Below are 23,203 nucleotides of genomic sequence, written 5' to 3'. Positions count from 1 at the left end.
TTCTGTCTCTCTCGGTCTGTGTCTCACTGTCTGTCTCTCGGGTTTTTTTTATTTCTTTATTTTTTGTTGTTTTCATCAACATCCTGTCCACTGGCCACAGTTTGATTTACACCAAGCTGAGAGGCATTACACCTGGGACCACAAACCTCAAGTGCTCTCCCTGCCCCTGCGCTTGTGCGTTGCTGTGTGCTTTTGCGTGTGCAAACCGGAGACACCTCTACAATGTAGTCGTGCTTCAGGGGTTCGCAGTTTGTGTCATATGTGTGGGAGTGGGGTGGATAGGAGGGGGTCAGTTATTCACTGACCTTCAGCCTTTAGCAAAAGGCTCTTTTGCTCTCACACACTTATTGTCCACTGCATGAAACTAATAGCGCTGTTACTGAAGTCCTCTGGTTGTCACCTGACAACAGTCTCATGTGCGCACAGATCAATGGGTTCATCAATAAGACACTTGGTGGATATTTAGCATCGTTAGCTGAGAAAATGAGAGGAAGTAGGCGCATCTGCTTTGCAATGGTTCTATATAAATGTAAACAGCAACAACAACACAATGTTTCACAAATATCCTAAAGTTACTGTAGCGGCGATTTAACACATATCTGACAAACACAATCAGAATAAAAACAGCAATCTCATTTGTGTTTATCATTACACAATTCTATTTTTAGCCTCGTCCATGCTCTGGGCAACTAGTCATTTGTTTATAATGTTTATCACTTAACCAGATTTATAAATGCAATAACATGCCCCTTGTTCACACATGTGTGGGGACACATAATGGGAGTCATTACTCTCCTGCTCAGTGCTACATTCTAATAGGGCATTAGTATGCTCTTAGTGGCACTTTTGGTCGTGAACACTCTCTCCTTCAGAGCAAAATAACTGCTGCTGGGTCTGTTCTTGAGTCCGTCCCTTTTCTCCCGCCGTTATGTCACATCACCTCTTTGGCTTGCTGATCTCTTTGTTGCTCCCTCTCTCCTTCCCTCCCTTATGTTTTCTCTTCTTGTGCTTGAAGATGGTGAATTAGCTCCAGCCTTCAACAGGGATCCTCCTGTAATGAAGCCTTTGTGTTTGTACTGTGAGCCGGCACCGTTTCGAAATTGAATTGGATGTTCTCTCCTCGCTCTGTTCCTCTTACCTTCCTGCTCCCAACATGGTTCGGGCTTTCTCCATTATCTCCCGCAATGCTTGTCACAATGCTCCACATTGTGTGCCTCAATATGCAGGCATGTTTTTTGAACGCATGCAAACGCTCCCAGGCACACGTCCAAGTCCCATCACCTGGTTTCATATTATGCTGCTCACACAAGCACACTTATATACACACATACAGCAGGAGCATTCCACAGTGTGAATTGTAAAAGTTATAAGGTATATCCAGTTAGACATGCGCATAATTCTTACTGTACTTTTCTGGTAAAAGGGAGCGCTTGTTTAAGTTCACTGATGTCGCAGTTGACACTTAGCTTTTTTTCACAATTTAGCTAGAACTTGGAACAAGGCACAACTTGGCAAGAATGTGGAGGAGGGAGTTTGGAGGGATCATTGTAGGAGATTGATAAAGAAATAACGTGAAGAAAGATGTTTTAATATTCAGCTACAGACAATATAGTGAACCCATCTTATCCCTGTCCTCAAAGCACGCAGTTTTTAGAAAATATCATGGTAATAAATGAGATAAATGTACCTCACTTCTTACAAACATTTAAAAGATTGAGATCATGAAGTGAGTGAGTAAAGTAAGTTTATTCTGTACTCCCAGTCTGGCCGCACCCATCTTTTAACTCAACCTTCATTTTATCTCATGTTCATAGACGAGTGGTGGGCAATCTTGCAGTAAATAGCTCCATGAGTACCAGTCCAAAGTAAATGAAACTAAATGTGCAAACCCTTTATTTGACTGTGAATATGGCTGTGAATTGTTGTCACTTTAGATTCAAAGTTACTCTTTGACATTGACACTTTATGCAAGGCTTATAGAAGAAGGCTGCAAGCATGACATTTTATGCTCGCTTTGCAAAAATATGATGTTGAACGGAAAAGTCCTGCTGCAAAAGATGCACAGGCAGCATCGGAAGATTGGTGTCCAGTATATAAGTGATTGAAGAGGCCAGGAAATCCATCAAGTGTGTTTTTTTTGTGGTCAAAAAACTAAAAAACTCTAAATGTACTCTGGAAATAGCAGTCAGGCATTGGAACAAAACTTCATCATCTGTGTTTTTGAATTATGTTCGGTTTTGTTTAAAGTCTGTGTCACCTAATTAATTAAATAAATACATAAATAATAAATAAAAATGAAAATGTCTGTTAAAGTACACATAACTCCACATTAACTCCTCTGGTTAAAGTTCTTGGCATTGGTACCAACTTTATTTCATACACACTGATATTACTATAGGTATATTACTATAGTTACTTGATAGCAGTGTTGGGACTAACGCGTTATTAAGTAACGCGTTACAGTAACAACGTTATTATTGTGGTAACGAGCACGGTAACTAGTTATTATGCCAAAACCAGGAACGCGTTACTCGTTACTGGGATTTAAATAGGCTCATTATTCGTTACTTCGTGTGGTGGCTATCGCGGAGCTTCCACAGATTCAGTAACATTAGCAAGTGGTGGAAGCCAGCAGGTGGATGAAGGAAAAGGGAGGCAGGAGGAGAGACCCGAAGCGGCCGCTGGTCCGAGAGTGTCAGGTGAACTGAACTTCAGGTAAGAAGTTATAACCTGCAGTCCATCTGAGTCAGATATAAACCAAGTTTAGGTGGAGTTTATTTTCGTTGTGCTGACTTTTTCGTACTGCGTACTAGCTAGCATGACGGAGTTTCTATACAGCTGGGTGGGTGCTATGATGTTACTGATGTTGAACTTTATTTTGTTCATAAGGTTAATTATTAGATTTGCCAACCGTCCCGTAAAAAACGGAATCGTCTCGTATTCAGAGAAAATATCATGCTTTTCGTATTGAGGTGAAAAGGAACATTTTGTCCCGGACTTCAGCTACAATGAAAAAGACACAAAGCTGGAGTTATTCTGTGTTTACGCTGCACAGCTGCCTCTTCTTCTCTCATCCTCTCCCCCTCCCTCTCCTGTTTCTACTTCAATCATGAAACTGATCAGTGATCAGCTGATTGGCTTTTCTCTCTTGTTTATTTATCGCCCACTTTGCGCCATGAAAGAGGAAACCACCGGATGTCGCGCTAAACAACAGCAGCACGTTTAAGCTTGATCAGCTGTTGTTAGAATTTATTTAATATTAATTTCTAGTATCAGCTGATGTTTGCTGGAGCCACAGCTGCAAAAAATCTGCTGGTCATGATGTCGGTTTGGTTATCTGGGCCCTATTTCAGGAAGCCGGTTTAGAAAACTCAGAGTGAAAAACGATACTCAGGGTTGAGTAACCCCGAACTGTCCAACTCGGAATATTCGGTTTCAGAAAGGCTGATAACAATTAGTTCAGTCAACGCGGAGTTGCTTTAACCCCAAGTTAAGCGCATGCACGAGGATACATAAAGCCCTGATTAGTGGAGCACAGATTAAGCGAGTCACCATGGAGACGGAGGGAAAGAAGGCGCGGTCAATGTATTTTACAGCGCTTGAGGCCGAAATTCTGATGGCAGCATATGCCGATAACATGCAAATTCCGCGGAAAAAAAGTAACACAGCCTCAGCTGCAAAAGAAAGGGAGCATGCATGGCAAAACAAAGCCGACAGAGTCAATGCGTGAGTGTTAATTTAAACATTGATCTAGGGATTTCCACCCATTTAACACGTTATTTTATTATATTTTATTTTATTTTTTATTTTATACATTTGATTTTGTGATGTGATGTGAGCGCAGGTGCAACCCAACAGGCCCCAAACGTTCCTGGCAGCAAGTAAAAATGAAATATAAAAATATAGTCCAAACAGGTGAGGTGTAATTGTATTGTGAGCCATAGTGCTTGGTCTGTTTGTCCGATGTAAATCAATTGCAGTTAGAGGCTACATTAATTTTCTTTCTGTAAGCACTTATTGAAATTATCTGAGCACATTACAAGTACATATTTTCTTACTCTGTATGCTCAAATGTGACCCGTTATAGCCAACAGAAAAAAAGCGGAGGCCCGAAAAACAGGTGGGGGTCCTCCACCACCACCACTCACAGAGGCTGAGCAGTTGGCTTCCACATTTGTGATAATTTTGGCAGCATCACATATGATCTTCACAGTGCAGAGAACACAAATTAGCATCCATTACTATAATGAAATAATTTGTTAGTTTGAAATGCTACAGGGAACTATGTACCTGCACATTAATGCTGTGGAAAGACTTCCTGTTCACATAGTCTCCTTCATTTACTGAAGGAGCAATGATTGGAATGTGAGTGCCATCTCTACAGCCAATCACGCCTGGGAACCGTGAGAATAAATGTAAAATTTAAGTAGTAGTTCAAATATCACCACATCATGAATTAAGTTTTGTTCATCCTGCTACCTGCAATTTTGTGGAATCCCTCTTTGATAAATCTTGTGGGTCTATGACCGGGGAACACCACAAACGAGTACAGGAGACGTTTCAGTGCAACTGTAACATTCCTGACTGCCCGACAGACGGTAGCCTTGGAAACGTGCTCAGCGTCACCAATATTATACAGAAAGCTCCCGTTTGCAAAAAACCGAAGTGCAATACAAATAATATGTAATGAACTGAGAGCATGTCCGCGATGTGTCACATGAGCAATATTAGGCCTGAGGATGTTATTCAAATGAATTATAGATTGTGCTGAAAAACGGTAACGTTCACACAGGAAATCATCAGGAAATGATAAAATGTCCGAACGCGCTCTAATCACTCTCTCCCGGCGGAGAGCTCTGCGGAGGATTTGGGCTTCAACATCTACTGACTCTTCAAGGAAGGAGCACGCCATGTCTGACACTTCCTACAGTCAGGTTTCTGACAAAGAGGCGGAGAAGGTCAGGGTTAGTTGGAGTAAACCTGCTAGGGGGCAGGTTAGCTTCACGGAGTGTGTCGTCATAGTAACTCACTCAGAATTAATCTAAACTCGCTTTGTGAAACCGAAAACCCAGAGTTTTCGTTAACTCAGGGTATACTTACTCAGATTTTGCTCTAAACCGGCTTCCTGAAATAGGGCCCAGGTGAGAGGGAAACATGAAGATGAAACCAGGAGATGTCCTTACTGAATCATCAGAGCTGTGATGGAGAAACAGGTTTACCTTTTAGTTAACATGAATGAGTTGAAGGGAAGTTATGAACTGTTTCTGAGAGACAAATAACACCAGGATCCTTTTCTAAGTAGCCAACAGCTGGTAACTGTGCAGGGGCGGGTCTAGCAAAGTGTTGCCAGGGGCCCATGTAGGGCATTAACAGGGAAAGGGGGGCACAAGGAAATACTTTTCTTTCTTATTCTCATTTAAAATGTCTCGCTTTTAAAAAAAATAATTATCTGAGTCTTACAACAAACAATTGATAGATTGATACATATATACCATCAGAACAGTGTACATCACTGTCACAACAGTGTTTGTTTTCATTCAAAGTCTTTATGATTTTTCCTATAATGGTGGGCCGGTCTCTAGTCAAATTCCCCGGGACGATTTTTTTTTGTCCCAGCCCAGCCCTGTATGCAGCTCATCTGCAGTCTGGTACATCTTCCTATTCAGAAGGCAGAATTTCCGAGTTCTGAGTACAATCGAAAGCACCACAACTGCAGTTTTTGTGTTGGATGTAAAAAGCAGGCTAGGATAGAATCAGGCGTGGGATTTCTCTCGTGGAAATGTGCACATTATTTTTTCCTTTCTATTGGTAGGTGGCACAGTGCACTTGTGGCAATAAGCACGCTAGAAGACTGGCAAAGTTATGGAAGCAACACATTAACAAGAGAATTCTGAGTAAAACCAAAGTTACTTTCCCTAGTAACTAGTTACTCTGAAAGTAACGAGTAACTTGAAGTAACTGAGTTACTTTTGATAGAAGTAACTAGTAATGTAACTAAGTTACTAATTTAAAGTAACTTACCCAACACTGCTTGGTAGTAGACATTAACTGCTATTTATATGTTTAATATGTACACCCTCGCTCATGAAGGCGTACATTGTTTTTGTTTTGTTCTGCTTTCCTGTTTCCACTGTTTTCATGTAATGAAATGTCTTATGTAAATAAAATTGCCATTGTCATGTGTGGCTCTGCTCTGTAAATTTATGCTCAGAAGACGTTGCCTACTTTTATTGCCTAAAATGAAATATTATGATAACTCTAAGTCGAAACATTATTTCACTGGCTGAAAACAATTACGTTTTTAAACCTTGTTTACAGTTTCTTATTTCTTCGCATTTTAAATTATCATTAACTGTATTTTTAATAACATTTCAATTAGTTTCCATGGAAACTTCACAGCTAAATTACAAAATGCATGACAATGTAAATGTAATGACAAAACACAAAGCATTCTACCCTTCCTACATATAGCGCATCATCATTACTTTATGCATCCAGCCAAACCCTCTTACTAAATTTAATTTCATGTTTGGCACAACAGAAGATTTCTGAGACACTGACTGCTCTGACTGAGCTCAACTCTGTAGTCGATGCACTGAAAGATGAACTAATATAAGGAGAAGCTTAATGTTAAATGAATGCAGGTAAACACATTCATTACCAATGCACTGTGCATAACAACCACTGGTATGCCAGCAATCAATAGGCTTGTATATTAACTTCATCTTAGAACAACACCATTTGAAATCACTGAACAAACTCACCTGAGACAACATTCACACCTCCTCCAAGATGGACAGATTTTACAAGGTCACCGTCAGTGCATATGGGTACTCGGTTTTGTATTGATCATTGTCCTTTAGCTTTTCCACTTGGTTTCGGCAATAAATTGCGAGGCACTGAGAGGTTTCAATTGGCCTCAGAGGCAGCCAGTGTAATATTATTTTATAGCAGGGGTCATAAATTATCCTGTCTGTAATATCCCCACTGAGGCTGTTGGTAGGATGATGCAGTTTGTCTTGCAAGTTCAGGTCGGATGCTCAAAAATTTCACTCTCCACTGTGCGAGCTTTTGTTCAGAGGGGGGGAGTGAGCATTAGCTTACATAATCAAATCCCCACTTTGTCCCCTACTGCAAAAAATACAGAAATCAGTGATTTTTAAAATAAAAAACCCGCCCTGCGTTTTCTCATCTCTTCCTTCCGAGCATACTTCTTCTCAGAGACTTGCAAATAGTGTACGTGCATTATCTGTACCCTTTTTTTAACAGCTTCCCATGCATGTCCGTGTATGTTCACACACACAAAGCTGTATGTCACCTTATATCTTTTCATACCAAATTCTTGGCACATTTTTTTTTGTCCTGAGTCACAAAGCGACATGGCATGCCTGTGCATGTTCCCGCGCTTTCACATTTAGAGCTGAACTAAAGGAGAACTGAATCAGTGTTTTCAGAGCAGTGTCACTTCCGTTTTTCATCAGTTATTCTTGGTGGTTTCCTTCATAGCTCCTCAAAAGACAAGAAAAAAGAAGTGGGTAGAGGCAGAACTGATACTGAACTAGCACACTTGAACTGGACTACGTACTGCTTGGTGAGGTGTCTTTGTAGCACACATCTTTTTAACTATATTACCCAGATCAATATCCCAAGTGTAGTGAGTGAATTGAGAGGCCAGTAATGAGCTCAGTGAGCCTACAAGGCCTGTGAAATTAAACACATTGCTCACCTGCTGCAGATATTGGTGAGCCTTGACTCATAGTTATCATATCGGCGCACCGAGATCAGTGGAGCTCTTTTAGTTGGAATGTTGAGTAAGATGTCGTGGCTCTGGTTTATTACCTCTGCCTGTCCCCAGGTCTCTACTGTGCATGTGTTTCATTCTTCTGATTTATATGCAGCATCACTGATGCAGTAGCTTGGATACTGAAAAGTTTCATGTACAAATCTGCAGCTGTGGCTGTTCGAATTTTAGAGTTTGTCTTAAAAAGGTCTTGAAGTCAACAAATAAGAAGGTGACGTCAAACAGGTTCTTTTTAAATAAACTGTTGTGAATTTTATATCGTTTTTATAATAGCCAAAGTCAACCTACAGTGATTTATCTCGACAAAAGGATTACCCTTTAGAGCTTCATTATAACCTCACCTTTGTCTGTGTGAATAACACAGCGATGTATCACAGAGCCACTTTAGTCTGTGTTTTAATTGTGGTTACATAACAGTACTTTGTTATATCAAAGGCTTCTATGCACAGCTCTATTCACCTCCTTTTCACCTGAAAACGTCCTCAGTTAGACAGCTGGCTTATGGGTACACGGAAACTGAAGGAGGTCGGGAGGTTGGCGTCTTAAAATATAGGGCAGACTTCCTAATAAGGTGCAAATATCAGGCCTGTGGCACGAGAGAAGCAAATTGCTTTTTGACAGTATGTTTAAGATGGTAATCGACTGTCATTTAACACAGCCAATTCTCTCTGAATTGCCACGTGTGCCTGAGAGTTCCCACCCCTCCCTCTCTGCCTCTATCTCACTTTTACTATCAGCTGTCCCTCTCATTTCTTCTGTCCTTTACATCCATAATTCAGTGATGAGAACTGAACCCCACACCCCTGCTAACCTACCCCACCCACCACCCAAACCCTGTCTAATAAATGAAATTCAGTGTTATTAGATTTTAGCTTATATTATAGCTTAGATATAGATAATTAATTTCCTCGTCTACTCTCACATACCCACATTTTACAATAGCTGATTCTTATTGCTACAGATGAGCGCATATACCTGTTGAGCTGCTGCTGATATACTTCTTGTCACTGGCTACTCAAGAATCTGAAATGGCCTCTAATTGTGCCAGTTGTTGCCGTGCAGGAAAGATGAGGTTGCAGTCGTACAAAGTTGATAATGTTTCTCTTTATTGTTGGTGCAATTTTCTAGAGGCAATGTTAGCAGCATAATGATGCTGATGTTACAAATGATGCTGTTGAAATGCAAACGCACTTTTAGTTTTATATATGCACAAGTAAAAGTCAAAATTTTTATTAAACTTTTATTTAATGGATTGCATTTATATAGCGCTTTTCTAGGCACCCAAAGCGCTTTACAATTCCACTATTCATTCACTCTCACATTCACACACTTAGTTAGTTCGTTTTTGGAAATAAACTTGTCATATGGCCAAAAAACACAAGGTGTGCAAATTCATGGCCCACATTTATCTATTAATCACAACTAGAGCTCTGCTGCTTACATAAGCTGAACTTTTAGCTGTAGCTATAGGAACAGAATAGTGCTTTTGCTGTTTGCCATTTTTAAGGATAAAAACAGAACATGTGCACAATGTCCACTCATTTACCATTTAAATGTTTCTAATCCTGTCAGGTGAACACTTTCAGTTCCCCCATTCCTAAACAAACTTGCTGGATCTTTTTTCTTTCTAAAATTGTTCCCCCTCATCTGAAGAGAAGGAAGGCGCAAATGAAAGTGTGTGTGCAAAGAGATCAGAGTTGAATAATGATAAGTAAGCAGGCATTTGCAGAAATGCTGGCTGGTTGTAAAGTGAGTTCTCTGTTCATTCTCTTTCTCCCCCTTTCACCCTCTCAAGCCTTTCTTTGGTGTGCCTTCCAACCCACTCTGTCTTGCTGTGTCCCAACTCATGCCACCACCCCCATCCGTCTCTCTCTCTCTGTCTCCAGATAAGGCCAGTAGAGCTGCAGGCTGCTGGGCTGGTTAATTGGAACAGTAGAGTCTTGAGGCCTGGCCAGCGAGCCTTGTGCTTCCCACCAAAACATCTCCAGGCACCAAGACAACCACACACATGCTTCGGGATACACACACACACTCATGCACACAAAGTCATCCGCTCAGATTCTCTCAAACCCCCCAGCAAACATTTTACACTTCACGAATGCAAAGCAGCTTAGATCTTGTGAACAGGTAGGATTCAGTATTTTACTCAAAGAAACTAAAAGAGGAACAGTGTACTTACAAATATAACAGCCTGTACATTGTAAAATGGTTTAAATAGCCTGAGCTACCTTTGTTTGTTTGTAAGAACATATCCATGCATTTAGCACCAATTAGTGATCTGAAATTCACTTGTGCGCCATATGAACAGATGCCGTAATCTCCCCTTTTGGAAATTTAAGAGAAAAACATAATTGTTACCCTCTTTATTTAGTGTAACCCACAGTACTGTCCACATCTTAAGTCTGCATACTCTTACACTTCTTGAAATGTTAGAAATAGGTGGAACCAAATTGATATTGGTGATGTGTTGGTTGTGACCAAAGTAGGGAGGGTTAGGCATAACGAGGAGGTCAGTGTCAAAGTAGGGAGGAAAAAACAGGACAGGTGATTTCCTTCTTTCAGTTCCTTTAATGAATGCTTGCTTATTTTTTGGAGAGCTTTGCATTGCAAAAGAACAATGTCAAACTATTGCCAGTGGAGGCTTTTCACAAGTCATAAGCAAATTGTCTTTTTTCCACAAAGAATCGTTCAAACTCAGAGACGGTTCGGAGGACCACATGCCTTTTGATGTTTTGATATTTAAAAAAAAAGGTGAATATGAGTTAATAAATGAATTGACTAAAAACACTACATGAGAGCAATAATGAATATGAGACTAATATTGATACTATAGTGTGATTATCAGTACATAAACTCTGAAACAGCATAATTGCAGGCTTAGAGTCTGCTGTGCTATTTATTGCTTTATGCTCAGTGTCTTTCTCTCTCCCTTTAATGGAGGTTTTTTTTTGGCTCGATTGATTGATTGGCTTGATTTTTCATCTCACAGAGGGCATTTTATCTTTTACCTGATATGCGATCAGCAAGAATAGCTTCAATAACCTCTCCTACACAGTACTCCCTTTAAAAAGCTTTCATATTTGACATTGGTGATTACTGAGTCACCTAATGAAAAGACTGCATGGAATAAAAGATGGTGCAGAATTTACAGACTTATCTCTAAGTAAAGGTCGATATTTTCTATTTGCTGATATATATTGGCATTCAGAGTTGATGATAAATAAAAAAAAAAAGAAGAAGAAAGTTAAGAGAATCATTGATGTTATTACTGTTCATGTTGCACAGTTTGTTGCACTCTCCAACTTCCTTGTTGACAACATGTGCTTGGGACACCATAAACATTACAACCAGTTGATCTAAGCCGAGTAAGGCAGAGGGTAAATTACTAATCCACAAGTTGTTTGAACAATAAAACGAGATTATTTTGAAACTACATTGTCATATTATCTTACTCATAAATAGCTATCCATCCATCTACTTCCGCTTATTTAGTTCAGGGTCTCGGGGGGACTGGAACCTATCCTAGTTACTGAAAGGGGAGAGGTGCAAACTAGACAAACTGCCACATTGTTGCAGAATCAACAAAGGGCCACTTTAGAATCACCAATTACTCTAAGCCCGCTAACAGCATGTCTTTTGATTGTGGGAAGAAGCCTGAGTATGATGCAGAGAATATGAAAGCTCTACACAGAAAAGTCCTGGAGGGATTGATTTGAGCCCAGGGCCATCTTACTATGAGGCAACAGTGCTAACCACAGCACCACCATGCTTCCCATCATAATTAACTACACAAAACAAATTTCAGGGAAATCTGTGTATGTTTTATCTGTCTGGAAGAAAAGAAAAAGCTGAATGATTGGATTTTTGAATTAACACTGTCAGTATCAGTTTTAAAAATCCTTTATTGGTTGGGCACTTATCTTTCTATTTCTATTATGATGTTATGTTGCACATGTGTGTATGTTTCACAATGCCCAGTCAAAATGTAAAGATTTGTGACCACAGGAAGAATAACTGCTACACTGCTAATCTGGATCTCTATAGATCTCTCTCTATAGCTGCCTTCTCTTTTCAACCTTACAACATTTTAGTTTGCAGAGCAAATGCATCTCTTGTCCATGATTCAGCCTGTCAAAGTGTCACAGTAAAAGGAGCAACAAGGAGTCCCACTAAAGTCATTATGAATCTGGCTGTTACAGAACTAACAGCTAGGCTAAAGCCCTTGATCTCTTTCATTAGCATCTTCTTATCAAGGCTAAACGCAGTTAGCACTAACAGCCAGAGCTAGTCACTAGTGGCTTAAAGCCGACGAGACTGATCAAAGTCAGTAGCCTGATGTTGAATAAAGAGCTACACACCTCTGTTAGTTCACACCACTCACGTGACTGAAAGGGGTCTGTTCAGCATGTGCTATACAGATTCCATTAGTTTTTCTTTATTAAGCAATCATTTTGTTCTAACTTTTGTCACCAAGGTCACCAAAGGGGTTTTATATCAAAACACAGAGTATGTACGATACAATGACAGTCTGATTGATGTCTGGCTAGCTCTAGTTCAATTTACAGCTTCCTTAGAAATGTCTCACTCAATGTATCAAATGAAATACAGCCCTGCCTTTTCTCCATCTCTCTTCTTTCTCCTTTAATTTTTTTAAATGACTTGATGCCAGCCATCTCTGCCTATGATTCTCTTTGCTGTTCCTTCTCATACTAAATCCTCGTGTTCCCACTTGACCAGGAATATTAAAAGTGGCTCAGCGTGCCTCTCTGGTTAATTAGAGCACAGCAGTGGCAGCAACAGCTTCATGCTGACGGATGGTACACTGCTGAGCTCCTCACAGGCCAGGATTAATGGCTCCTGCCTGACTACGATATGCCGCGTGTGTATTTGCTTATATGTAGAAGCTGTGTGTGTGATGCATAGTGCACATGAATAGTATGAATAGTGAGTGTTTTACTTTACATGATTTTATTATATACATTTTTCTTAAGCTTTAGCTATAGAAAAAAAAATCCACAGCACTGAACTCTGTGCAGGAGGAGGAAGTTGATAGCCTGGCACAGTCCCACACAACAGGTGTAATCTGGACAGCAGGGAATCTGCAGACGTGGAGCCAAGACGTAGCTCAGTGAGAGATGAATTAAACAAGAAAACTCACTTTTGCACGCGCACACAGCAAAACTAATTTTACCCTGACAAAACAACTACATTTATTTACATAAATACATATTTAAAGCTATTTTGATCCATCACACAGTTTTAGATACTGTACAATTAAAGCCCAAATAAAATAGGACTGTAACAAAAGGAATGCATTCTTGAGGAAAGTATTATTATTATTTTTTTTTTTATATATACTATATACTTTACAGAGTGCTCCTTGCATTTTGTCCTATGGCAGCTGGGATAGATTCCAGCTGTCCCCACTATCCTGAATTGGATAAGCTGAAGTGGATGGGTGACTATACTATACTGTACTATACTTTAGTTAAATGGTATAGTTTTACCTTACTGGGTGTATGTGGCATTTAAGCCCCTTGACTAGAATAGGGTGGCATTCACTAAACTGGCATCTGATAATGTCTAAAGTGAAACATTGTAGTAGAAGATGAAATTAAACAATGCTTTCACTGGGAGGTTGATAGTGTAGTTAAGTCATTTTTTCCATTAGAAAATTCTGTTCAAGGCACTATTATTATAACTAGAAAGAATGGATCCTTTACTTTTGCATCAACACTTAAAATGCATATTAATCAGGTCTACTGTTTTTGCCTGACTGCCGTTGGTGATTGTAAATAGGAAATTCAGCTGTAAATTAATTTTTCACCACACTGTAGCAATCCATAGTCAGAAGGGAAAGCAATGTCTAAAAGCAACCAGGTTAAGAAACCAAACTAAGCGGCTTGTTCTATTGATCTCTCTCTGCTCTGTCTCAGCGCTGTGGTATCTGTATCACAGCATGGCACCTACACGGGGATATTGTGACTTGAGTGACTGATGTCTCCCTCTTTGGCTCTCACATGCTGTCTTTCTTTCTCACTCTCTCTCATTCTTCCAGTTATTGTATACATTTTGGCCAATTAATCAACAGCCACATTTCTATGCTGTGCTGAGACTTGTTTGTCTTAATAAGTTGTGGTTATGGTTTGTGTTCTTTTACCATTCAGTTTGATTTAGTACTCCAGCCGGAGACATGAGTATAGACATTTAAATAAAGAAAACAGAACTGGCTTGGTTTTCTGTTGTTGGTAGCTATCAAACCTTTGTCTACCTTTGTAAATGTCCCAGGTGGTGGGAGCGTCACCACCTGTGGCCTCAGCAGAATGCCCAGCACTGCCCCCTTAAGCTCACTGCACCACCCCTCCCCTGCAGCTGAGCCAGGGACCACACCTCCACCACAAACCTCTACTGTAGTGTGATTTAAGCCAGACACCCTTAGCAGTGCTGAGGTAGAATTTTTGTCAAGATAGTAGAAACATTCCCATGGGTTAATCTGCGAGGAAATGGGTCAGTGCTGGCTTACATGACCGTGTAGTCGTTCTGGGAGTTGTAGAGGTTCTACTTTTTGTACAAATTAAGTAAGATCAGGGTGTATGAGACTTGGTACAGACTGTGTTTTAAGTCTAGTATATTGCTGTAGCTTAGTTTGGATTTTTTAGCCAGGGGGATATCAAGCAAGCATTCTATTAAAACAATAGTAAACCATATTTTTTTAACTGGAACTGACTAAGGCTGATTTTGTCTTTGTTAAAACAATGGGTTTAAGTGCCATGGAGAGAGCCACTGAGGAGTATTTGAAAAGAAACAGATGCAGGTCCCGAAATTAGTAGATTACACACACTTCAGCGTAACACTGCACAGTCACATAGGGACAGTAGCTTTGCTAAATCCAAACAGCTGCATGTGCAACCTGAATCAATCACAAGCGCATGGTACAATTCTCTGAGCTCTAGTTACCTCTTGAGACTTGCTGTGTTTCCTCAGTGTCCTTGGGATTTAACAGTACAATCAGGCAAGCCAGCTAAGATCATATAATAAGCAAAAAGAGAAAGCGTAGAGGATATGTTGGCTATCAGCGTGGTAACCTTCATAAACGCAGCAGTAAGAAATGCAAGGAATGTTTGGTTGTCTTTGGTGGTAGAAACTCTCCAACAAGACAGAAAAATCTCTTGGCCAGGAAATGTTTTTGTGCCATGTACCCATAATGGTGCACGAATGTAAACTCTCAAACTTTCAATCTATTTAATGTTCCCTTGTACATGTCATTGTATAAAATGTACATATGATGCATAAATCAATTAATATACATGCTTGCACATAAGATTGTTTCTACTTCTAATAAAGTGATTATTGTGTAGTGAACATACTTATGTGTATATTCTTGCAAAAGAGAAAAGAATGTATTGAAATACTGATACAGAGCGCCGTCTCGGAGACGTTTATTTTGGTGAGACCAAAATAAACCAGCCTCAATTTATCACTCCTAGAGGGATGGTGTGCCTGCCACATACTTGTAGACATTTTGTCTCACTGTGCTTTGCATTTAACAACATCTAGACTTACAATTAGCCATGTGTTTGGTGTCTTATGTATACATATGAGATTTGTGAAAAGCTGCAATCATAAAGCATTACGTATATCTTTAGCCTTCCTTTTCTGTCAGAAACTCATTGACATGTAAAGAAGCTCTGCACTCGACACTCGACATTTTGGGCATAAATTTAAAAAGGTAGATAATAGAAAAAATAACCAAATATGACTGATATCAGAATTATGTTTTGCATGCATAACCTAGTAATGCATTGTGCTTTTTCACATATGTGATGCAATGTCCCACCCTTCCAGCGACACTTTGTAACACCCATGTTACAAATATAACCTCACAAAAGCCATCTAAAGGCAGCATTCATTTGTCGTGTTATCAGTGTGTCGTCTTCCAAACAAAAATGGTCCCGTCTTTACTTGTGTTCCTCCCTCTGCTGTATCATACAGCTCTCTTTTCCCTCTAGTCTCCCTAATCTTTTTCCACTGATGTTAAGCTTTGACCTTTGGAGATCATGGTTGTAGTGTAGCAGCTCTCCCTTTCTCTGTATTTCACTCACTCTTCTCCGCTCCTCCTCATGTATGCCAATATCATCTCTGTTGTCACTTTGAAGCGAGGCAGGATAGCACAAGGGAGCACGAGCAGGGGTGAGCCTAGCTTTAATTGCAGACTGTATGAGATTGAAATTAAATCTCACTTAAGAATTAATGGCTAGGGATTAGGTCAAGCCCCAGGGTCAAGACCAGCTATTCAGATAGCTATTGACTCTCCAGCACTCCGATCTGAATTGCATTTGATTTAATGATGTGTGTGTTTGCATATGCATATCCGTAAAGTGTGTGTGCACCACTATGGGGGGCTGTGATTTATCAAATATTACCTCATTCTGTTGAAAACCTTATGTTGCGTGTGTGTTGCGTGTGGATGGCAACTTTCTTTACTGGATATCAAAGAATCAAGCAGATGAAATAAGACATTTCTTTTATTCAGGGTCTTTTGGGATGTATGGAGCCACACAATTGCTAAACTTACTTAGATGGCTGTAGGCAAACTTTTTTGAAGTGTCAGCTTTGAACTGAAAAAAAGTGTAGGGATTATTAAATATAGAATATGGTGTGCAAAACTGTAGGCAAAGCAAAAAATGAAATACCATATCAAATATCTATTAAGGCTATCAGGCTAATTGCTTACCAACTAATTTGAAATGTAAAGTGTTTGCATGTAACTGACGGTTCTGTCTTTTTGTTCTTCTTGTTTCTCCCAGATTGCCAGCACCCATCACAGTCATGGAACCCATACCTGCGTAAATCTTTGTGTTCTGTGAGTTTAAGGAGAAGAATGGCATTAAACTGAAAATGATGAGCACATCAAATGCTCAAGCAGACACCAGCAGGCTCTGATACCCGTCTACTATAAAGCTCCCTTCCTCTTTTGCTCATTTTCTTCTACTTGCTCTCCTCCTGAAGAAAGATCACAATCTTCCCTCCACCCCACCCCCAAGCTTTTGGCAGCAGCTCAAATTTCCTGGAAATTGCTCCGAGATCTGGATTTGAGAGAGGAACATTCTATTTTTGGTCCAGGATAGACAAAGAGGCTTTTGAAGAAACAACTGTGTTGAAATTATCATATTCCCCCTCTTTTATTCTCCCCCTATTCCTCAGTCCCAGAGGCACCGACTGATGGAGAGACGAAGGAGAGAATCAGGATAAGGAGAAGAATTAACACTAGAGAGAGGAGAAAAAAGTGCTTATTGGTCAGGCAAATTGTAGTAGAGCACCTGTGAGGATTGCTTACCCATTGACTTTTATAACCGAATTCAGTACTATATGATACTTCTTGTTTATATTCCTGTTTATATTACAGTCTTTTTTCCTCAGTGAAGAGAGAGCTGTTGCTCATTAGACCTACAGCATTAAGAAAGAAGGGGGACACATCAGAACTTTGAGCATGACAAGGGGGTTAAGAATCCTGTATTTGCCCGTGTGGCCTCTGGCCCTCTTCAGCCTGCTCACTACAGTGAATATGTTGGAATTCAGTGGGGCGCCTGGCCAGTGGGCACGTTATGGTCGCTGGGAAGCTGGATCAGTGGGTGAGCTGAGCTTCAGTCTCAAGACCAACATCAGCAAAGCCTTGGTACTCTACCTGGACGATGGCGGTAATTGCGACTTCTTGGAGCTGTTGATTGCTGGTGGGCGCCTCCAGTTGCGCTTTGCCATCCACTGTGCAGAGCCAGCCACCGTACACATGGAGATACGGGTGAATGACGACCGCTGGCACATGGTCTTGCTTACCCGCAACTTCCGTGAGACCATGCTAATGGTAGATGGGGAAACAAAAGTGGCAGAGGTCAAGTCAAAGAGGAGGGAAATGGCTGTGGTCAGTGACCTGTTTGTAGGTGGGATACCACCTGACGTGCGACTGTCTGCACTGACATCCAGCACAGTGAAGTATGAACCACTCTTCCAGGGCTTGATCTCCAATCTGAAGGTGGGAGAGATGCCTCCTACTTTGCTCAATAGCCAGGGTATTCAGAGCGACCTGGAGTACCTCTGCACCAAACAGAATCCATGCTTCAATGGAGGGTTTTGTTCTATTCAGTATGGAGAAGTTCACTGCGACTGCACCCACACTCGCTTCAAAGGAAAGTACTGCAAGGAAGGTAAGGCACCATCATAACTCTTGTATTTGTCTTTGTTTTATAATTGCAGTGCAAAATCTGCGGTTAGTTCAAGTCAGAGTCTTGCAGAGAGGTCTGGGACCTCATTTCACTGTTTAGGCTGTCGAAAGTCTCTTCTAACAATGTTTGATGAAGGAGGTGCTGATGCAGTGAGGGCTCAAAAGGAGGAGGGTGTGGAACTTTGTGAATAGACTACTTAAAGTGTGCATGATCTTTCAGTGTTCTCTCATCCAGTATTTTTAAGAACCTCATTTAAAGATTGAACTGCTGAAGAAGATCACTCTTTTTAGGGATTATGTGAGTCATACAAGAGTTGCAGACATGGCACAGGTGCTGCTTTGATTTCAGCAGGGACTTATTCAGAAACAATATTTAACATCAAAGCTGCTGAATATTTCACGTTTAAGATCACACATTGAAGGTCTGCTATTTCAGCTGGCTTTCTTCTCGTCTGTTTTTTAGTGAATTTACTTCTTCTTTCTTTCTTTCTTTCTTTCTTTCTTTCTTTCTTTCTTTCTTTCTTTCTTTCTTCCCAAGCCTGTTGTCTCTGGCGTACATGCTGCTCTTGCTTTCATTTGCTCTTGGGATACGCTCATATGCTGTCAACTCATGTCAAATTCAGTTCTGTTTTAAACCTCTGGCTCCCTCCTTCACTGACACATCCCATTTCCATATCTATGTTTTTTCTTCTCCTTCACATTCTTCCATGTCTTTTTCTCATCATCCAGTAGCATATCTTTCATTCACCTCCTACCACCTCTTCTCAAGTCTATCTGGACTTTCCACCTCTCGTCACCCCTCTCCCCTCCATGTCTCTCTCGAATTTGCTCCCTTACTCAACTTATCTCTCTTTCACCTTTACCCGCTGTCAGCACTTCCTACTCCTGACATCCCTCCCCCTTCACTTATCTCTGCCCTATTTCTTTCATCCTGTCTGCATCTCTACACCTTGCTTGGGAATTCTCTCACTCTCTATGCAGCCATCAGAACTTATTTTGTATCTTGATCACCTGTAATGCAGGATGAGTGGTCTTCACTACCGTTATCACTATGGTCTATTATTGCTTTGTAACCTTTAAAATAATCAATTGACTTAGTAGCTTCTACCTGGTCCTGCATGATGAAATCACTCGTAATTACAGAATGTTGAAAAGGTCGATAACTGTTTTGCCAAAAGTTATGTGACAGTTGTTTGATGCTTTAGACTTTTGTGGCGCTCGCAGATAAGCTTTGACGGTGCTGAAAAAGGAAATCAACCCAAACAAAATGTTTTACTCGAGTCCAGCTTTTGATAGATCTGAAGTAATAAGAATAAAATTAGCATGTTAGATCAAAGCTTTTGATTTATTTTGATGTAGGGTTAGTGTAAGTTTGGAGCTGTCTCAGATAGCTTAAAAAGCTCTACTGTGCTGCTTTTGTTCTCTGCAAAAAGCCGAACAGAAGCCTTTAATTAATGCAGATGGGTTTTTGCTCTTTAGTGACCCTATAGCACAGCAAATGATGTCACTGCTGGACAGCCGTATAAGTCGGTCTGTCTCTTCCTTCCAGTCTCCCTCTCATATTTCACGGTTCCTTCAATTCTTCAAGACTTTTCTCGCTTTCTGTTTCTGTGGCCTGTGTCAGATTGCTGTTTGGTTGCAGCAAGTAGATACTGCTGCCTTGCTCTTAGCTAAATTGAGAGCAGAATACCAATGCAGTGCTACAGTGACTGCAGGAAGCATTTGTCCTTTTGAAATGGAGAGAGTAAGACAGAGGGAGAGAATAGAGATTGAGGTAAGGAGGAGAGAATCAGAACAAGGAATTTGTGGAGAGAGCGATTGCAGTCGTGAGAAATGGAGAAAAGAGCAAGAATGAGGAGCGTAACATGAAGATTTTCATTTGCTCAGGCTTAATTTATTTCCAGAGATGTTCTTTGGTTTGAGGACCATAAATTGGGTCATTATGGCTGACTGCCAGTGCAGCGGTGTATTTACTCCTTTCATCTAACACGTGGGTGGGAATGTAAAGGTCTTTCACTCTCACTTTCAGTCAGTTTTAAGGCCCTTTAGATGTCTGCACTAACAAATCCATGTCTCACTGTGTTAGCTCAGTGGTGAAGGGGCCGTGTCAAAGGAAAGATTTTTTTCCTTTTTTTTCTTGATATTTTAAGGAGCTGCTGTCTGCTCTCCTTAGAGAGGATGAATGTATCAATCCGTGGGAAATTTTTAATTGATAAGATGTGGCACTTGCAATACAGTTATTGGTCTAGATCTGTGATGTGCTTTTTGATTATCCTCAGAACATAAAATAACCAGCACAAGATGCCAGCAATGATTCTGCACAATATTAAAACATGTAATATTGCGATCTACATTATTTAAGACAGTTAGTTCATTTCTGTTTTGTGTTGGCTGCAAAGAACACAAAGATAACATTATGGGTGAGGTTTTCCGTTACTGTTTGTCACATAGGTATCTGACAAGCAAAACGTTTTAATTATGAAGCTGTTTGTGTTGTTGTAGACCATCTTAACTGTTAAACTTTTTCTCTAAGAATTGCTTCAGATCTATCGCTGTAGTTGTATTAAAGGTTGGGCAGGTTTAATTCTGCAAAGTATGGTATTTGACAGACCACTAAATTTGGTAAAAGGAATAGAAACAAATTCTGAACTAAAAGAAATATGTTCCTTCACCTGAGACAAAATCAATCAGAAAAATTAGATGAACGCGGCCGTTTTGTGATTGCGATGTGTCCAGCATTACCCGGCGGCAGATCATCTCTCATCTATCAGCTATGTAATGCCATGCCGTCAACAAGTCAACACTAGCCAGCTACTCTCCAACTTGTGTTGAAGCTGAAAAATGTGCAACTCAAACTGGAGACTGCCTTTAAATAAAAGTTGCACTTTTTGAAACATGTTGGCTGCAGCACTGATGTAGAACTTAAAAGGCAAGGCAAGTTTATTTGTATAGCACAATTCAACAACAAGGTGATTCAAAGTGCAAAGTGTGCATGCAAAGTGTGCCATGTTTCCTTTTGTGGTTTGCATTGCACTTTTTCAAGTTGTACTACCAGTTGGCTAGAAGTAAGGGAGTACTTGTAGGCAAACATGAAAAACCTAAGCTAGTTATAGCAATCTGCTAGCAATTGCAGTAATCACTTTTTTTTTCACTGATTTTGCCTAGCAAGAGCCAGCAACCTCCAAGAACCACCGCCAGCCAGCAGGTGAATACACATTTTTCCCCAGCAACTGGTGATTGTATCCAGTACAGAGAAGAACTCTTGACCAGTGTCAGAAAGCTCAATGACTGCAATGATATGCAGTGTCATATCTTGTCAAATATTTTGCAAAAATTGATATTTGAATATTCAGTGTTAACACTCTGACACCCTGTAATAATGCAGTGTGAACAAATAAGTGAAAACATTTATTATCCAGGTCTAATTCACTGCGAAAATATTCGTGCCCAGACTTTTGAATCCTTTGTTAAAGATGAATGTTGGTTTAAAGTTCAATCTGTAAAATCTGAAAATGAGATGTGACAGCTGAGGTTTTGTAATCCAGGAAGGTTGTGCCATTTCAATTCCCTTAAGCACAGTATGTTTTATGTTATTCCTCTGCTTTGTAGAGTCTGTATCTCCTGTTGCATTGATTTGAATACCAGTGATCTAACACAGCTCTTAGCTGCCTTCATCTACGTCTGGCACTTTAGTATTTTCACTCATTTGCATCAAAATTGTTCAGGTTAAGGTTGATCAGACAGAATGAGGGATGAAGGTGGACATCATAAAAAAACAGCCTCATTTTTTTTTTAATTGACTTGATGTCAAAGCAAAAATTCACATTTTGCCTCAAAAATGGCTTACTAAATGCTAAATACTAAGGACTGGGCTAACAAACACGCTGAAACATTTCTGTGCTTTATTTGCAGTACATAAAGGACAGAAATATACTGCACTTCCTATAATTGTATTTTATAATTTACCATTGGGGTTGTAATTAAACTGGTTTTAGAATCTGTGCTGACCTTGGCTTTGTTCGTGTGTTGACCTTCAAATGGCGTTGTAGGGCAAAAAAGCTGAGCTCACAGTAATGAGAGGTTAAATTACTTTGTGAAAATGATTGTTGTTCCATTAATTTACACAGCAAAATCTGAAGAGTTTTCAGGTTACCCTGAGACTGGATTTGCTCTTAACTTGAAAGGTGTTTGACATAGAGTGAAAATTGCTAGCTAACTTGACAGACTTAAGCTGTTAGAACTTATAAATCATAGGTGTCAAACTCTGGCCCGCGGGCCAAATTTGGCCCGCAGCCTAATTACATTTGGCCCGCGAAGCCATACCAAATTACTACCAGAGCTGGCCTACTGGTATTATACAGCTAATATATATATTGTTTAGTATTAAGCTTTGCTTGTTCCATATTCAGTTTTTTTAGCAAAATGTGTTTGAGTCCATAAGAAAAGATTCATTCTTATATCTGGAGGAATAAATATATTTCAATAAATATTAACGTTAGCCCGCGACTTTGTTCCAGTTTTGAATTTTGGCCCACTGTGTATTTGAGTTTGACACCCCTGTTATAAATGGACCATAGTCAGAACCCTCATTAGAATTCATTGAAAAGGAATGAATTCTGCATGGCATACATTCTTCATAAGATTCTTCCTTCTTGGAACAAACTGGACTTCAGAATAAGATCAGGCCTGTAAATAGTACAGGAATATGGAAATTATTGATCTTTGTTGCAAATGTGCCAGATAGGGGTTCCTCAGGTGTCCCACTAATGGAAACACATTGCTTGTTTTTACAGCAGGTATGTACAGCAGGCTAGATAATGTGACGTGGAATTTTACACTGGCATCCTGAAGCAGTTTTGAATTTTCATGTGTATCCTTGTAGCTCAAATGTTCATGGCCTCCCTACAGTACTGCACTTGAATGCCAGTTAAAGATACCAGAGAAGGACTATGTTAACTCTGCTAATGTGCTGCCTCTGTAAGTCAGATTGTGTAGATTAGGCAAATGTTGGCAAAAGTTTGTTAGTTTCACTGGAGAAGGATGAGATTTTGATGTGAAAATGCTACAAAATTCAGACATATGTTGTTGTTTTATTAGCCTCTGACAAGAAATGATGTTTAACATCACGCAAAATCGGATGTTAGCTGTTTTTGGTAGTCAACTATACACAGCATGTGTATATA

At 40.1% G+C, this 23,203-nt stretch overlaps 1 protein-coding gene across 12 annotated transcripts in view; it reads left to right on the top strand.

The window, feature by feature from the left end:
• The window catches only part of nrxn2b (neurexin 2b), a 682,163-nt gene that overhangs the window by 55,772 nt on the left and 603,188 nt on the right, over positions 1-23,203 (top strand). For all 12 annotated transcript variants that reach the window (XM_040040736.1, XM_040040734.1, XM_040040735.1 and 9 more), the window contains exon 2: positions 16,609-18,003. In XM_040040736.1, the coding sequence (XP_039896670.1) occupies positions 17,292-18,003 (712 nt within the window). In that variant the 5' untranslated portion in view covers positions 16,609-17,291. The remainder of the gene's footprint in view (positions 1-16,608; positions 18,004-23,203) is intronic.

This window comes from Simochromis diagramma, unplaced genomic scaffold, assembly GCF_900408965.1.
Source record: "Simochromis diagramma unplaced genomic scaffold, fSimDia1.1 OVJJ01000317.1, whole genome shotgun sequence".
In the NCBI taxonomy this organism is placed as follows: Eukaryota; Metazoa; Chordata; class Actinopteri; order Cichliformes; family Cichlidae; genus Simochromis; species Simochromis diagramma.
The sequence above is the reverse complement of the archived record's forward strand: the minus strand, read 5'-3'. Positions and strand labels throughout refer to the sequence as shown.